This window comes from Hoplias malabaricus, chromosome 16 (genome assembly GCF_029633855.1).
Source record: "Hoplias malabaricus isolate fHopMal1 chromosome 16, fHopMal1.hap1, whole genome shotgun sequence".
Classification (NCBI taxonomy): Eukaryota; Metazoa; Chordata; class Actinopteri; order Characiformes; family Erythrinidae; genus Hoplias; species Hoplias malabaricus.
The window spans coordinates 26,199,465-26,217,488 of record NC_089815.1 but is presented as its reverse complement, the minus strand read 5'-3'; the positions used below and the strand labels follow the sequence as shown (position 1 = coordinate 26,217,488).

The window sequence follows — 18,024 nt, the reverse complement described above, 5'->3', positions numbered from 1 at the left end:
TTAGTATGTGGTTAGACTAACTTCTTACATGTTATTTTCAAAAAGCGCCTGGTGATTTTGTGTGTGTGTGTGTGTGTGTGGTTAGGCATGTGGGTGTTGTGTCACTTAATCACTGTATCTTCACTCACCTGCTCTTTCTAAACTTTCCACTTTTCCTCTTTCTCTCTCTGCTTCTTCTTCTTCCCTATCACCCCCTGCCTCTTCCTCTCCTCTCATTTCACTTTTCCATTATCCAGGTAAATCAGTACTGGCTGATGATGTCAATCATTTCTTGTAAAAGAATCAGTTCAGGCCTTCAACAGAGAGCAGACAGCACACAACTGAAACCAGTCCCACACAGTAAGCCACAAACAAGTGCTAAAAAGAGAGACCAGACATTAAACAGAAAAGCACCTGACAGCTATGTTCCATTAGAATCACTTCCGCTCTGTGACAGACAACTTAAACCACTAACCTACATGCAGGTACCAAGAGCATTTACATGTATGTAGATACACTGGGCTTGACAACCCCTCTCTCTCTCTCTCTCTCTCTCTCACTCACTCACTCACTCTCATGAAAGGAGTGCTTGACTTCTGTGTGTGTGTGTGAGTGTGTGTGCACAGCTTAGCAGTTGTTGCCATCATTCAGACTGCGTGTGTGTGTGTTATGTGTGTGTGTTTGTGTGCTCGGGCCTGTGAGTAGGGGGGAAGAACAGGCGTCATGCTCCATAAAGCTGCTCTGATACTTCAAGTTTACAGTTACTCCAACACATACTGTCTGCTGGATGGACACTTACACGTTCACTACTTCTCTCGTGCCGGTGTCAGTTTCTGTGTTTTCGATGCATGGTCAGAAATCTCGTGAACGGCGTGGACACTATGATAACCGAAGAGGTTCCTGGAGGTACGTGAAAAAAGAACACAATACACAAGCGTGAAACACTGGGATGTTTGTGATATTTAGAATAAGTGCAAAGAGAAAGGTAGTGATTTGTTGCTTCATTGTTTCACTATTAGTCCATGTCATGACTCAGGCACTTCAGGTTCTTGATTGCTCATAGCTACTGACATTCTGAAGGAAGCTAATAGTTACTGACGGTCAGTGAATAGCAGTTGGAGAGGCTCTTTTAAGCCACATGCATTGCCTTGTCCAGTCCCAGTGTTTTCGGCATTTCAATCTAAAGTCACTGTGTCACATCTGAAGCTCATGGCTAGTTATAAGTACTTAGAAAAACACACAGATACAAAGATCAGTTTTGGTTGGACGTACAATTATTTTACCTTGGTCTATATTACATAATAAAATCAGAAGACGTGTAGGTTCACTGCTCATGTTGGTGCTCAAACTGAATTCCTATATCATCTTTAGTTGTGAAAAACATGTACTCACTTTTTTCTTGGCTGTCACATTTGCTCACTTCTGCTCACAAGAACTCACAATCTCAGTCTTCACACTATGAAATAAGAAAACAATGGTCTACAGATGCCTTATCAACATGCCCAGGATCAATTGGTCAGTCTTCTTTACAACCGGGTGTTTCTTTGCTCCAATATGTTAATCATTAAGGTTCCTGTCATGCTTTTGAATTATGAAAACAAGGATCCGTGCCCATTCCCCGGGAGCTCGTTTGTTAAATATTAACACGTCTTTATCATAATTCGTCGATGAGGTTCATAGTCTCAGACGTGTAGGTTGACTCACGGCTGCTTGAGCAGGCGTGGTACACCCTCACACACACACACACACACACACACCTGTTTGCATCCTTACACATTGGAATGTATCCTGATTAGGCTTGAAGAAAGCAAGATAGCTAACCTTCATAGTGTTGAAAGTATGCAATACTCCATTAAGGGTCAAAGCATGACAGCTTGAAAGATTTATGTTCTACAAACACTAGTAACCAGTTACATGGTTAAGAGGCACCTACAAAGCTGATTTGGCCAATGATATTACTGCCAAATGATAATGGGCAGTAATCTTAGGATTATTAGCAATAAATGTAGGGATATTTAGTGAATCTCTAATTTTCAACTGCCCAGAATAAGTAATTGAAGTTTGATACATTTTTTCACACATTGCCAAGGGTTCATTTGAGTTTAGTGATGCTAAAACAATCCCCAAAGCATCAATCCTCAAAGGAGATTTTTTAAATATCATAATTACTGTGTGTCTCCGAGTTGTGGGATATTTAAGGCATTGATTTCCATTGGTTGCACAGTGGGGTGCAGATGATTTCAATTCCACACAGCTCTGGAGTATGTAGGTCTGGGGTTCAATCTTTCCCTCGCAGGAGCAGTTGAAAGTGGAACAACATTGAATGGTTTTTTAAAAGCCACTGAGAAGATGCATGGAAATCACTCTAACTGAAATCCTATGAAGAAGTGAGAATCTGAGGCAAATGCCCTCATTGGTTTTCGGCCAGTGTAGACTAGATATTAGGCTTGTACAAACATTTAAACATTTTAACAAACTGCTGCAGGATATCGTTGTCTTATTTTTCTTTTGTGAACAAACTAGACATCTCTGAGAAGGTATCTTCATAGTGGCTTTACTTTTACTATGAATAAATAGTCAAGTGATTGATTATTCCATTCAGAAGCAAAGATACAAGGAAAGCAGGTAAGTTTTACAAATCAGAACTATTTAAAAATGTTCTATAATTATTATATTCTGTCTCGTTTTAAATGGTTCTTCACAGAACTTATTTTTGAGTCAAAATAAAAAAAATAATTCTAATAAACAGCCAGTTTACTGGGACTGTAGCTTTGTTATTTAAACAAGCAACCTCGGTTTATTATTAATGCTAGTCATAGTAAACCTGACTAGCAATATCATTTTTATTCGCTATAAAATAGTCACAAACGATTCTGTGTGCAGAAAACTAATCAAAATGGTGTTTAAACGGTTGGTAAAGCTCGTGGAGCCCAACGGACACCGCACATAACGGTTACTGAGGTAAGGTCAACGCTAGGTGAATGCTAGCCCCTTTCTCTGACGCAGATTGAGTGTAAGACTATAATAAATGCCCCCTCCGTTGCGTTTTCCCGCTCTCCTCCCTCTTACCTGTACGGAAGTGTGTGGAAAAGGCAGGGCAGGTTCATTTGATCTTCTCAGGTGAGAGCAGACGCTCGCTCGCTCGCTCTCGCGCGCTCTCAATTCTCTCCACAAAACCACATAAATATGGTTATATTTTCTCCCTCACACAGCGACCTTGAGGACTAATGGGGATTGTCTTAATAAGCCTCTTCCTTCACTACTGGCTTAGCACCGTCGAAGGTAAGATTTTTATGTCTTTGGTTGAAATACTTAAAAAAAACAGTCAAGTTCAAACCTTACCTTGAGTTTCTTGCCGTTTCCGTTTCTTTATCACTTTGCCCTTCATCCTCAAGCCGAGCTCAGTTAATCTTAACAATAATCTTGATTGTTTTAAAATTAATCATTTTTTCTTGTCTTCCTTTTTGAACTGTCGTGTGAAGACTTTGTTTCGTGACTGAGGTGAACCACATTGACAAACCACTTCTGTCTGTTCTTTTCCTGTCATTTTTCTGCCTGAGCTTTTTATGAAAACTCTGTTTTCAGGGACGTGCTCGGCGCTCACGTGCGACGCTTGCATGCAACTGGGGACGCAGTGCGCGTGGTGCACGCTGCAGGTGAGAGACCGTGTAAATATGTGAGATAAATGTCCATATAGCAAGAGTAATAGCCTCTAGACATTTAAAAATATATTTTTCAGTTCACAAACAATCTTGTGCAGGAGTTGAATTTTGTTCCGCTCAAACAGCCAAAGAGGTAGAAACAACACCATGCAAAGCCGTAATTTAGTTGTCTAAATGGCAACTAATGGAAACATTTGGAGAACCTCTGCAGACGTTAAATGTATAGCTTAAGACTTATACATGAAACTTTCTTTGTATGAAAACCTTTTATATGCTCCTGGGTCAGCTATTGTAGGTTAAGAAAAATCTAGTTTTATTTGTGTCCTTCAATATCCACTCAGTCCTTCACCCTGAACACATCCACCTACTTTATTTCTTCTTTTTTTATTGAATAATTAATATAAACAAAACAAATTATAGAACAACACAAAGCGTCCCCCCTACTCCTTCTAAATTTCCAATTTTACACCCAAATCCCCAACCCACCCACCCCAAACATACCCAGTATTGTCATACTGACCGAATGTAATCTGAATCTAGGGAATCTAAGTCTTAGAGAACACTGCTGTTTCAAAGCTGAAATGTTCAGCCATGTCATTGACTGCTTCCTGTGAGCATGAAACACTTTATAGACTATAAAGAGTACCACACAAATTAACAATGTAAAGAAATTGATTTTCATTGGAGGGATTCTTTGACGTCGACGTGAAACAGGACATAAGAAAAAGAGCAGTAATAACCATCGTAATGAGACTGTACAGTGAAAAGTCTACAAGCCCTTGTTGATGTAATCACGTGTCGCATGGCATTTTACAGAGAGATGATGGTATATTTTGACTGATTTCTGGCTCTGTTACATTCATCAAGTCTTCATTCCTTTGTTTATTTGCTTTCTCCACCTGCCTGCAGAACTTCACAGGTTCATTGGAAGATGGTGAACGCTGTGGCACACTGGAGGAGCTGCGCACGCGAGGATGCACGGGAGACGCGGTGGAGTTTCTGAGGACACGGGTGGAGTTGCTCAAGGACCAGCCGCTGCGCACAAAAGGGACGAGCGACATCTCGCACATAGCACCTCAGAGGATAGCGCTCAGTCTCAGACCAGGTGGGTACATCACAGATCTAATCCTCTGTGTCCAGAAATATTCAGACACGCCCAATTTGTGAATTCGGATACTTTTAGGTGCACCCGTTACTGCCAGAGGCAACTGCATACACTCAGTTTGTGTCATCTCCACTGAAAAGCATTCTCATTAAAAAGGGACACTCAAATACACATGTCCTCAACACGGTCAGTGATAAGACTGTATTGTTCCGTACCTGTGCTTATCGTATTGAGAGGCTCATTTACTGTAACAACTCTTCTCCAACTTTGGGATATTTTGATCCAGTTCTCACTATCGAGTGCTCACTAACAACACGTGGTCGCATGCAGTTAAGTCCACACAGCTATGTTCCAACATTTTCCTAAGGTCTAGAAGCTGTTATTATTGAAATATCTTGCAGAAACTATTGTCATCAAATATTATTGAAGATAATTAGAGGCAAAAATGAAGCGTGTTCAAAGTGGTTCAAGGTGTGTTCTCCCTGTGTCCGTGTGGGTTTCCTCTGGGTAACTGTCTGTGAAGAGTGTGGTGTGTTCTCCCTGTGTCTGCGTGGGTTTCCTCCGGGTGACTGTCTGTGAGGAGTGTGGTGTGTTCTCCCTGTGTCTGCATGGGTTTCCTCCCGGTGACTGTCTGTGAGGAGTGTGGTGTGTTCTCCCTGTGTCTGCGTGGGATTCCTCCGGGTGACTGTCTGTGAGGAGTTGGTGTGTTCTCCCTGTGTCCGTGTGGGTTTCCTCCGGGTGACTGTCTGTCAGGAGTGTGGTGTGTTCTCCCTGTGTCCGCGTGGGTTTCCTCCGGGTGACTGTTGGTGAGGAGTTGGTGTGTTCTCCCTGTGTCTGCGTGGGTTTCCTCCGGGTGACTGTCTGTGAGGAGTGTGGTGTGTTCTCCCTGTGTCTGTGTGGGTTTCCTCCGGGTGCTCCGGGTTCCTCCCACAGTACAAAAACACACGTTGGTAGGTGGATTGGTGACTCAAAAGTGTCCGTAGGTGTGAGTGTGTGAGTGAATGTGTGAGTGTGTGTGTTGCAATGTGAAGGACTGGCGGCCCCCTCCAGGGTGTATTCCCTCCCACCGTGACCCTGAACTGGATAAGCGGTTATGAACAATGAATGAATTTTTGTGTTATATTTGTATTTCAACATCATTTCAATATTTTTATTCTCTTATGGAACCTACAAAGCACAGAGAGTTCGATCCACACTGACATTAGACTTGTTATATACTCAGTACTAATTTATTGAAGTAAATGAGGTAATTAGAAAGGAATGAGTTTTCGGCTTATTGTAAATAAAGTCAATATTATCATCTCTTTGTGGACCCTGCAAAATAAGACCATGTGTATAGTACAGAATTTGTAGGAGGATTTATAATAGTTGTCTGCTCAAGAATGCAATATAACAAGCTCAGACTTGAGAGAAAAGAATTAGAAGCCTGTCGGCTCTGTGTAATAGGGTATTTTAGGCTTATTATGTGGTTGATGAGTCAAGTGACTGCCTCTTTCTTTCATTTTATTTCTTTTTGTGTCTGTGCGCTGATTAATAAAGCTGCCTTTTCTGCTCTTCTGCTACCAGGAACCCAGGTGACTTTCCAAGTAAAAGTGATGCACCCCGAGGACCATCCAGTGGATATGTATTACCTTATGGATCTTTCCGGTTCCATGATTGATGATCTGGAGAAGATTAAACACCTGGGCTCCACTCTTTCCAAAGAAATGGCTTATCTCACCAGTAAATTCAGATTGGGGTTTGGTTCTTTTGTGGAGAAGCCAGTTCTCCCCTACATCAAAATCACTCCGGAGGAGCTGGACAATCCCTGCAGGTAGTGCTGTCGGTAATGTAGCTGTGTCCTAAATGTTTGGCTATGGCCGAGAAAGCTTGGTTCTCTGTAGCACTGCCATGTGAAGGCTCCTGTTTGTGTTTCATAATCCACAACAAAAAGGTCTTCCAAAGCTGCTTTGTCACGTCGTCCAAATAGAGTCTAAATATCTGGCAGGTGAAACATTCATTTGTGATTTCACGCCAACCTGCAATCTAAATCTGTCTCTGACAACAGGTGCAGTTCATACCCTGCATTTCATTTAAAGCCTTTAGTACGTCCTGAAGCTGGAGTGGTTCAGTTGTTTATGCGCAGCACCATAAAGTGGGTTTAATGTCAAAGAATTTGGAAAATTCCATATGGTAAAATGAAATATAATCACACAACTCATTAAAGGGAAAAGTGGATGTTTTAAAACCAATTAATAATATAATAATAACCATTTTAAAGAAGGCTCTTGATTCTTTTGTCTTTATTGTGTTCTCCAGGAGCGTAGATTACGTTTGTCTGCCCACATTTGGATTCAGACACATCCTCACCTTGACCAGCAGCACAGAAAAGTTCAACGAGATCATATCCAAGCAGCGTGTCTCGGCCAACAACGACAATCCCGAGTGCGGCTTTGATGCAATCATGCAGGCAGCAGTGTGTGGGGTGAAGCCATTTTCATGGAACTCTTTTTTTGGTCTCGGCTTTCCATATAAAAAAACTGAACCTCTGCTTTTGTGGAAACTCATCTGGAATATCTCCCCTAGGACAAGATTGGGTGGCGGAACGATTCCATGCGGTTGTTGGTGTTTGCGAGTGATGCAGACTCTCACTTTGGGATGGACAGTAAGATGGCTGGCATCGTGATCCCGAATGATGGCCAGTGCCACCTGGACAGCAACAATGAGTACTCCATGGCAGACCAGTTGGTAATATGAATCCTGCTGTCAGTAACTGTCAGTGTGAACTGATCAGCGTTCAGTGTAACATCGCCGTGATTAACTCAGAGCATCTAACACCCATTATTTCTTATTTTGTTTTTTAGGAGTACCCCTCCTTAGGGCAGCTTGTAGATAAACTGGTGGAAAACAACATCCTCCTCATATTTGCAGTGACAGCCACTCAGAGAGAGAACTATGAGGTTAGATCAAGCCCACACAGGGCTTTTCAGATTCACAGTGACTGAAATGTAAATAGGTATGTACGTAGGTGTGTGGAACCTGAGAAACCCCCTAGAGAATGCATACTTGTTTGTAGCAGTGAGACGGGGTAGATAGTGGGATTGTATGTCATATTCAGTTCAGTTAAGGCATGCTCAAACATGACTCCTATCGCACCAGGAATGAAACAATGTTTATATCACTGTGCTCTTTCTACTCACTCTGGCTTTACCTCAGTGGACGGTGACCCCTTTGAACTCTGCACTGTTGATTCTATTATTGGACTTAACAAATCTTAGCAATATGTATAAACATTACTAGCATTTGGCTTCCTAGGAGACTCCCTATTCATTATGCTGTGTTGTGTAGTGTTTTTGTACACACTTTGTTTTGTTTTACGCTCACTCTTATTTTCTACTTTGAACAGAATTATGCAAATCTCATTCCTGGTGCCACAGTCGGGGTGCTAGAAAATGATTCCCGCAACATCCTTGAGCTGATCTTGACCGCATATAAGGTACAGTAGGGATATTGTGTTATGGTTGAATATACTCGCTGTAATCAAACGAGTCAAACGAGTTTTACATTAAAAAGGGAATAATACAGACCTAGCTTTTGTCCGACAACTGCTGAAGTAGGTGTTTGCTTTTTTAAGAGAGTGTGAACATGATCTTTTCTCTCATCACTCTTTTCAGTCGTTCTTTTGCTTCACGTCCCAGTATTCATAGAGCATGTCCGCACTCGTCCTCTTTGGCTCATTTGATCTTTCCATCTCTTTTCCTCCATCCCCCACTCATTCCCTCTTTCCTCTGGCAGCGCTCTCTAATAACTTGCTTCATCTGAAGCCTCCGGAACTTAGCTGATCTGCACAGGTCTCACATCTCTGAGGGGTGCCTGCGTATGAGTGTGTGTGGTGTGTTATTATTTTAAAAATGAGAGCTAAGTGAGACACTAGCTGAGTCGTGTGTCTTTCTTATTAAGTGTGATTTTGCAGGAATATGTCATGCTTCTCTTCAGGGTGCATCTGCTTAAACATGTCCAGCAGTGCTTCTTTTGGTCAGAAGTTTTAAATGTTGCAAAGGTTTAATGGTCAGAGCCACAAAGAGCGTGCTATTCTTTCATTTCATTTTCCATTTCACTGTTTTTGCCTGGAGTTAACAGACCTCTGAAAGCTGAGGAAAGGGGAGGAACTCTGGGGGTTGTAGTCTCATGAACGTCCGAGTAAGAGTCGTTCTTGTTCTGAAAGTCCTGGGAAAAGACACAGAAAAGATCTTTCCTGCTGTTCCTGTTTGTGGCATTTTAAACGGAGGAACTGTGTGAGAGAAGTCAGGGAGTGGAATTACCTTCGCTCTTTTCTCCTTTTAAGGGAAGAGAGAGAAGCACATATTCCACATTTCACTGTGATCAATCATGTAACTGCATGCCTTACAAAAATGCATTTACCTGGACGCAGTGTTGTACGTCAGACGTTTACCTGGCGTTGTAAGCTCATCACAGCCAGTCAGATTTCCCGATTGAGACAGCCTTGTCTGCACTATTTCCACTACGTGATAGAAAACACGTTTCATTATTAGCGGTTAATAGCATTGTACATGCTTTTACCGGCGTGAATACGCTACTGAAAGGACCGGAGCATTAGAACGTGCGCTAATCATGACTCTGACATATTTGTTTTGCAGGAGCTGAGGTCTGAGATTGAAATGGAAGTTCTGGGTGACACTGAACATCTCCAGATCTCCTTCACCGCTCTCTGTCAGGATGGAACAGTTCACCAAGGACTCAAACGCTGCACAGATGTCAAAGTTGGAGACATGGTGAGTATTCTGTCGTTTTTAAATGTCATGCATATTTCCATGACCATGTTTTCTCTAAATGATAATGTGGTGTGAAATGTGTTTATAACTTTGTAAAGACAAAATTAAATTGTATAGATTTGTGTTTCAAAGGCAGCACCATGCTCTCACTTTTAAATTTAGAAGAGTACTGTTCATTATTTTTATTGTTTATTACTGCATCACTTTTTATCACTGATGTTTGTGTGAAAGTGAAGGGAAATATACGTCCCTCAGGTGGCCTTTAACGTAACGGTGGAGCTGGGAAGTTGTCTGACCGGTCCGCGGCATTTCACCCTGCGGCCAGTGGGCTTCCAGGACACACTAGAGGTGGAGCTAGAGTCGCTGTGTGAGTGTGACTGCCACCAGACTGCAGAGTTAAATAGCACATACTGCAGTGATGGACAAGGGGCTTTGGACTGTGGCTCATGTGTATGCAACCCTGGCTTTATGGGACCCAAGTGTGAGTGTGAAGAAATAGAAGACAAAATAATTGACTGCAGGTGAGAACCAGGAAAGATTTTCCATCACATGTGTGGAACTGTGTGTAGGTGTATGCATCATAGTTTTGTATGTACTAAGTGTGGCTTTATAGTAGTTGAACACTATTATAGCCTATTTAGAGTTTTAGGGGTGACTAGCGGAATATTTCCTATGTTTCTATTACGTACATTTGCTTAATGGTTGTCTGATCTGTTCTGTGGGTATGTGTGATCTGTTACAGGGCGGAGGAAGGAGCGGAGATGTGCAGTGGGGAGGGCGAGTGTTTTTGTGGGCAGTGTGTGTGTCATCAGTCCAGTTTTGGGCGCATTTATGGAAAATACTGCGAGTGTGACAATTTCTCTTGCCTCAGATTCAGAGGAAAGCTGTGTGGAGGTAAGTTACTACAGCAGTGCTAGATAGATGGAAAGGGGAGTTCGATTTCACAGCAAACACAGACATTGCTAACTATGGGGAGGAGGATATTGGATCTCTCCCTTCGTAGAAGGTTAATGAAACAATAACATCCTGGTCATTATGCGACATTGTGACTAAACACCCACACAATTAATGTGTTAAGGAGGGTGTACGGTTGTAAGCAAAGTGATAGAAACTGATTGCGAGTGAATTGTACTAAGAAAGAAGAAGCTATGAGTGTATTGAGCACACTGTCAAAATTTCTTGTTAATTTTACAGTAAAATACTGGCAGCAGAGTTCCCAGGTATTTACCGTATTTTTACAGGAACATTACTGTATTTCAAATTTACAGCATATTACTGTAATTGAATAATAGAATAATTTACTGTAAAAACTGTGATTTACAGTAAAATAGTGGCAGCAGAGTTCCCAGCCATTTACCGTATTTTTACAGGAACACTACTGTATTTCAAATTTACAGCATATTACTGTAATTGAATAATAGAATAATTTACTGTAAAAACTGTGATTTACAGTAAAATAGTGGCAGCAGAGTTCCCAGCCATTTACCGTATTTTTACAGGAACACTACTGTATTTCAAATTTACAGCATATTACTGTAATTGAATAATGCAATAATTTACTGTAAATACTGTGATTTACAGGAAATACTGTAGCAGACTCACTGTAAATTTACAGCATTTTTTTACAGTGCAACTCTGATCAGTATCAGTTTACACTAATGAGAAATGACACTGGATTTCTGAACCTCATGCGAATTTTAAGTCACAGTTTTAAAAAATTCTTTATGTTAGTACATGGTCAAAAATATGGGTTACATAACAGGTTTCATCAGCCTTTCAGATGAACTGAAAAGACAGTTACTCACTTTTACCAGTTATTCAGCCTGAGTGTTGTGAGCAGATTGCACAGATGTGTTTTCTTCACTAAACTTGCTCAACAAACACAGCTTCACAGCCACATTTCTAGAGCAGTCTTGTCTTTGCTAGGTTTATTAAGCAATCAATCGATTTAATTTCACTCGAAAGTACAGGGTGAGGGAGACCCTCATTTACAATGTAGCCAAACATTACAATTACAAAAGGGATTGAAAAAAAAAACAATTAATTTTAATGTGAGAACTTTAAAATGTAAAAGAAATAATGTCAACAAATTGACGAAAAAAATCGTAAAAATATATCGTAAAAGAGAACAAATGCTATTTAAATAAGAAAGTAAAACCAAGGATAAGGCAAAAATAAAGGGTTAATATTTATAAAATTAATTAAAATCTGATCATAAGAACAAAAATTGTTAATGTATAAATAAGAGTGGAACAAAAAATGCAGATTAACTGCAGTAAAAACAGGAAGTAAGGTCATTAGTATTATTATAATTGTTAGTGTAGGAGTTTCACAGCACTGTATCTGTTTAAAAGTTCATTTACGCTCTTGTGTCTCCACTGTAAGTGTCTTTCCATGGTTTTACAAGTAACACATTTAAAAAACGTTTGCTGAATGAGTAGTAAATACACAGAACTAAGATATCTTAATCAGCTAGGAAACAATGTTATTAAACAGTATAAAATAACACATTCCTTCTAGCATTTTCACACCTACCACCCACCCAGATGCTGCACGGAAGGGAGAAGTTGGTATTTGTTTGGGTTTCACCTTCAGCCTCCTCTAATAACTTGAAACCTGGTGCTTTAACCACTTTGCAGCTACCACTTTCAACGGCAAAGCACAAATGTAAACCCCAGTAACAGCTGGTTCAATCAGTGTTTTTTTTTTGTGATGACTTACTGGAGGCCTGAGTTTGAGTGACTTAGCCCTGGGGAAACACAGGTGTGAATGAGTCATTGAGAAGATGCTGTCGTGAAGGTATTTAAGCTGACTCTGTTTTGGGAAAGCAGGGATTTCCTAATTGTGTTCTGCTTTAGTGTTTTTGTTGTTTTGTCTACTACATGAGCTAATAAACATAGCAGCTCATTACAAACCTTATTACTGAGTTGAAATGATTGTTAAAGGGTACTGTGCCTCTAGAAGAGCCTCTTGGGCGGCACGGTGGCTAGTGGTGAGCACGTTCACCTCTCAGCGCTGGGCTCTTGGGTTCAAGTCCCATCTGGGTGGAGTTCCCATGTTCACCCTGTGTCTGCGTGGGTTTCCTCCGGGGGCTCCTCCCACAGTCCAAAAACATGGAGGGTAGGTGAATTGGCTTCTCTAATAAAATGTCCTGATGAATGAGTGTGAATGAAAGTCTGTATGTGTGAGTGAATGTGTGTGAGCCCAGATATGGATTGGTCCTGGGTGAAATCCTAGTGCCCGATGCAGTCCTCCAGGTGGACGGTCGTTCCTGGTCCAGAGTACGCTGTGCGCGTTTGGCCGCCGCTTCTTGCCAGTGTGTGTGTGGATTGAGCGTTCTGAGCAGCGTTGATTGTAAAGCGTCGTTGGGTGTCTAGAAATGCGCTATATAAGTGTAACGATAGATAGATAGAAGAAGTGCCTTACAGAACGTCGCAGAACTGACACAACTAAATAAATGGCGTTCATTATATTACTATCATTCCTACTTTATTGTTACATTCATAGCTACAGTAAACTATTCTGTGAGCATAGAGGTCTGTGTGACTAGCTGGCATGGTATATTTCACTCATCTCTGTGCAGTATAAAAGCAACATGCGAACATGTAAATGTGTGTTTTGTGTCTATGTGGTCAGGTCATGGAGAATGTGACTGTGGCGAGTGTTTGTGTCACAATGGCTGGATGGGCGAGTATTGCAACTGCAGCACCAGCACAAAGGCGTGTCAATCTGCGGATGGGTCTATCTGCAGTGGACGTGGAAAATGTGTGTGTGGGAAGTGTGAATGTTCCAGTCCTGGAGCTTCAGGGGATAAATGCGAAAAGTGCCCAACCTGTGGTGATATTTGTAGCAGAAGCAGGTACATACACCCCACCCTTTCACACAATCCATATACATTTTCTTGAACTTAAAAGGAAAACCCATTTCTTTTAGGGCTTAGAAAATGTCTATTACCTATAGTTAGACAGATATAATCCAATAGTGCCATCAGTACAATGTCTATTATCCTGACATCGTATAAAGCCAAGCAGCAGGTGTGTAAGTGTTTGTATGTTTTAGTTGCCCAGGTCATTTCCACATATAAAGCCAGGGGAGAGCATGTCACAGGTTTTCAGTATCTCATTCCCCACTTCTAAAGGCCCTGTCACTGTGTCTGCCATTCAACACCTTGATGAAGAGATAGGGGAAGGAAGAATGGGAAAAAGGACCCAGAAAAGTGTCCAGACGTTTCTACTTACATCGAAAATAAAACCAGCTTTCTCTAAGGATGAATCCTCTGAGGACCAGACATGGTTCATGTATGTGTTTTGTGTGTGTGGTTGTGTCCCACAGGTCTTGTGTGGAGTGTTATCTGAAAACCGATGTCTCAGAAGAGTGTTTTCATAAGTGTAACACGATTCATACCACTGTCAGCAACTCTACAGGTCAGTGTATATGGCTTTTGTGTCCTGTGTCTGTGTACTTATAAACTTCTTTCACACACACACACACACACAGAGAGAGAGAGAGAGGGAGAGAAGGGGAGAGAGAGAGAGAGAGAGCAAGAGAGAGAAAGAGCGAGAAAGAGAGAGAGCAAGAGAGAGAGAGGATGAGTCTTTTGGGGCTTAACAAAGATGTACTTGCCACTTCATATACAGACAAGGCTATGGTTGAGCTTCATTGGGTACGAGACCCTGATATCTCTTGGCAAGTAAAAAGACATTATAGGAGGCCTAGTCCTGTGAAGACAATGAGATGTATTTTAGACGGTGCCTTTAGCCCCAGACTGAGAGATAAAATGGATAAACACCAAACAGTGTCAGCTTTTGATGAGGACATCACTGAAAGTCTGACAAAAGAGACCTGTATCTTCTTTCTTGGAAAAAAAAGGTTGATTGTTCCATTTTGAATGGTCTAACATCCCAGGTATATGGTTCACATGCTTGTGAAGACTATAGTTTTCAGTTTCAATTAATGGAGTCTGTAGACTGCTGTGCATAGTTTGCTCACAGATACAAACAGACTTACACACTGAAGCTTTCTCTTTTTTTTTTGTCAGATTTTGAAGAAAGTGCTGCGGTATTCTGTACTCTCCAGAGTGAGAATGAGTGTATGATCTCATTTGCTTTATTGGCCAGTGATAAGGGCAACACTGTTTACATACCCCAGCATGGTAAGAGCCTATACACTATTTACCTACTACTATTTATCCAGTGGTGTAGTCGAATATGAAAGAGAGGGTGACTAACTGGTCCAGTGACGGTTAGCAGGACCACCTGTCTTGGACTTCTTCTTACTTATATTTCCATATTTCCATAACTCCAGTAACCCTAGTATAACAACCCCTACCTTATTACCATCTCCTGTTACTTAGCACTTACCTTTCCTGCTTGCGTAACTGCATACATTTTATTTACATTTTGTTTAAAGTGGTTAACAACTGTATGAAAGTGATCTGATTGCCAATAACGTATGCAACAGACTTATAATTGGGCTATTCTTCGGTGTGTGATTGCCTTGCAGACTGCCCTAGGCCCCCCAAAATTGCGATGATTGCTGTGGGTGTTTGTATGTCTGTATTCACTATTGGCATCACACTCTTGTTCGGCTGGAAGTTCCTAGTTTCTGTTCATGACCGAAAAGAGGTTGCCAAGTTTGAAGCAGAAAGAGCTAAAGCAAAATGGCAGACAGTAAGTACTTTTTCTTTTTCTCCTTGGGAGTTTCAGAATACGAATAGATACCATGTAATAAACACATAACAGGCCATGTGTATTTGTTTATCCACGCTGTTGTGTTTTTTTAATTTCTAAGCAATATGTCGTGTGGCGTATTTTTCTTTACAGGGCACAAACCCTCTTTTCAGGAGTTCGACATCAACATTTAAGAATGTGGCGTATAAGAATACAGGTCGTCGGAAAGTTGATATAAGTTGAAAACAATCAAATTAATCCGATGTACAGAATGTAGACTACTGTTCATGGAGTGTGTGTATGTGTATGTGTGTGTGAGAGAGAAAGACATGTTTGTGTACACATTTTATTATTTTTTTTTTTTGTCTTTTTCAATGGTAGTAATATTTTTCAGTAATGTTTACATCTTGGAAAAAATGCATTGGGAAATCTTATATAAATTGATGTGCTGCTAAACATTTCAAACTATTTCCCGTGCAGTCAGACCCAGAACTGGCAGCAGAATTATTGGCACCCTGCATAAATACAGATAGAAACAACATAGGCAGAGTGGACTTTTGTAGCTTGCTCTGGATGAGTGTCTGATTTTATGCCTTAAATATAAATGTGATTAGTGCGCATTATATTGTATTATTTGGAAATCTTAATGTTAATCTGTTGTAATATTCATTCAACAGAGCTGGCCTTTAACAAGTTTATAATTAATTCCAACTCATTTTTACTGCTGCATTGAAATGAGTCTATGTTGTTAATGTCCAATAAGAGACCTTGGATCTTTAATTCACACACCTTTAATGATCTTTCACATTTGACCATAGGTCCTGCAAACGAAAAATAGTCAGAACACTGAAGTAGACAGGGTAAACACATGCATTGTTTTTAGAGAATTGTGTTTTTATTAAATAATTGTTGTCTGGCCTAAAGTCAAATTGTAGCTTCCTGATTGTAGCAGTTAGTTTTTGTTTTTTCTTAAAAAGTGCTGTTACCGCTTGGAGTTTCTTCATTCTGAGATGAGCAATTTCAAGGTCACAGGTCTTTAAACTCATTTGGACTGTTTCAATGTTTTATGGTTCAGTTCTTTTGAAATCTATTACAGCATTTACAGCTCATTGTATCATAAATCTAATCAGGGAGGACTGTGAGTAAAACAAGCTACTGTAATCGCTGAAAGACTGAGAAACACTGGACGTAAAAGTGGCTTCAGTTTTAATGTAGTTCAATGTGTTTTTATATTGAGTGATGTAATTTTGTGGATATATGAACTCAATGAGGCTGAGCCTTGAGTTTTGTGTTTTAATAAATTTTATAACACTGAATAAAGTTTTTGCTGGATCAAGCATGTGTCTTACATTTTTTTCAAGAAATTAGCAGTTCAATCATCAATATTCATTCATTTATTGTCTGTAAATTCTAGGCAAGGCGGGAACACACCCTGGAGGGGGCGCCAGTCCTTCGCAGGCTTACAGTAATCAATATATCTGGCAAATTTGCCTAATCATACTGCTAACATGAATAACTTTAGTATCATTGCAAAATAGGCTGGCAGTGTCAAGCTGAAATAACAATGGACTTCTCTGTATAATCATAACCTGCACCTCTGTGTCAATTGTAGCTTTTCACAAATACAAATTACCCATGCCGATTCATCCTCCATATAATCACGAATGATGGCTTTTGCAGCTTTTGCTGATAAGGGCCAGGATAACGCCTTTAATCTTTGGCACAGAGAACTTCCATTTCTCCTGAAAACAAGCTAAGAACATGGACTATCGACACTATACATGCTGCTGACATGTGGTGTAGCGTACATAGCTAGCAAATTAAAGTCACTGTATCAGTCCCATTGATCTGTGTAACAACTGATACCGGATCCAGCGAATTTGGATCTTTAATCTTATATTGGATCGGTGCATCCCAATGTAATAGCCATATGCTCTTGGGAATATTTCAGACTGTTGAAAACAGCTGTCACTTAAAACTACTTGACACTATGTTAAGAAATTCAACCAATGCTTTATGCAATGACAAATATATACAGCAATTCAATTCAGAAACATCTTCTGTGCCAAATATTAAAGTGACTATCCTGGCCCTAATCAGCAAAAGATGCAAAAGGCATGGGTTATTTGTATATGTGAAAAGCTACAATTGACACAGAAGTGTATAATAGGATTTTACAGAGGAGTCCATGGTTATTTCAGCATGACAATGCTAATCTATTTTGTATGTGCTAAAACAACCTGGCTTTGTAAACAGTGCATGTGCTTGACTGTCCTTTCTGTTGTCCACATCTGTCTTCTGTTAAAAATATATGACAAAATCAAGAGAAGGATCAGACAAAACTAGAGAGTTTAGCAGATTAATTTCACCTGCAAAGTTTATCAGATAGCATACTGTGTTTCTAAATGAATAAAGGGGTGCAACTTAAAGAAAAAGTGATGCTACATTGGTAAATGTGTCTATCCCAACTTTATTTTGGAATGTATTGTATTTTTACAAAATACAATCAAGTTGATTATTAAAAAATATTATAAATCTTATTTTATGAGGGTTAGAGGTTCTAGAGAAATAACAGATTCGTTTTATTGCATTTTACAAAATGTCCCAAAATTCTCCGGAAACAGTGTTTACACCTTCTCTGTTTGGTTTTTGGTCCAGTACAAACAGCCCACTTTTGCCAGTGGATAATTTTGTGACTTCCCAGTAAACAAGGAACGTCCCTGAACGTTCAAAATAGGTCTAAAAGTAGTCTGTCCGTCAATGACATATTTTAAACGTCAGTAGACGTCCAAAATGCGTTTTATACAAGTAATTTATTTCGGGACCAATTAATAACG

The 18,024-nt window shown here is 40.3% G+C and overlaps 1 protein-coding gene and 1 long non-coding RNA gene across 2 annotated transcripts; one reads left to right on the top strand and one right to left on the bottom strand.

Moving 5' to 3' along the window:
• On the bottom strand, nucleotides 1-3,156 carry LOC136671475 (uncharacterized). Its single transcript, XR_010795716.1, has 4 exons — nucleotides 3,049-3,156; nucleotides 1,372-1,435; nucleotides 779-879; nucleotides 1-293 (listed from the first exon to the last, which is right to left on the bottom strand). It is a non-coding gene; the product is annotated as an uncharacterized lncRNA (long non-coding RNA).
• itgb6 (integrin, beta 6) lies at nucleotides 3,110-16,513 on the top strand. Its single transcript, XM_066647153.1, has 16 exons — nucleotides 3,110-3,261; nucleotides 3,565-3,635; nucleotides 4,551-4,746; nucleotides 6,313-6,559; nucleotides 7,045-7,210; nucleotides 7,312-7,473; nucleotides 7,590-7,685; nucleotides 8,132-8,221; nucleotides 9,384-9,518; nucleotides 9,774-10,039; nucleotides 10,261-10,412; nucleotides 13,155-13,377; nucleotides 13,851-13,942; nucleotides 14,557-14,670; nucleotides 15,021-15,187; nucleotides 15,341-16,513. The coding sequence occupies exons 1-16, from the start codon at nucleotides 3,207-3,209 to the stop codon at nucleotides 15,428-15,430; spliced, it is 2,322 nt and encodes a 773-aa protein (XP_066503250.1). The 5' UTR covers nucleotides 3,110-3,206; the 3' UTR covers nucleotides 15,431-16,513.
• Nucleotides 16,514-18,024: the final 1,511 nt, after the last annotated feature.

Bases quoted from the DNA above. Each gene is read 5' to 3' on its own strand.
- itgb6 (XM_066647153.1), top strand. From the start codon at position 3,207: ATGGGGATTGTCTTAATAAGCCTCTTCCTTCACTACTGGCTTAGCACC. The intron at 4,747-6,312 runs GTGGGTACATCA...TTCTGCTACCAG, and splicing joins AGCGCTCAGTCTCAGACCAG to GAACCCAGGTGACTTTCCAA. The intron at 7,474-7,589 runs GTAATATGAATC...TTTGTTTTTTAG, and splicing joins ACTCCATGGCAGACCAGTTG to GAGTACCCCTCCTTAGGGCA.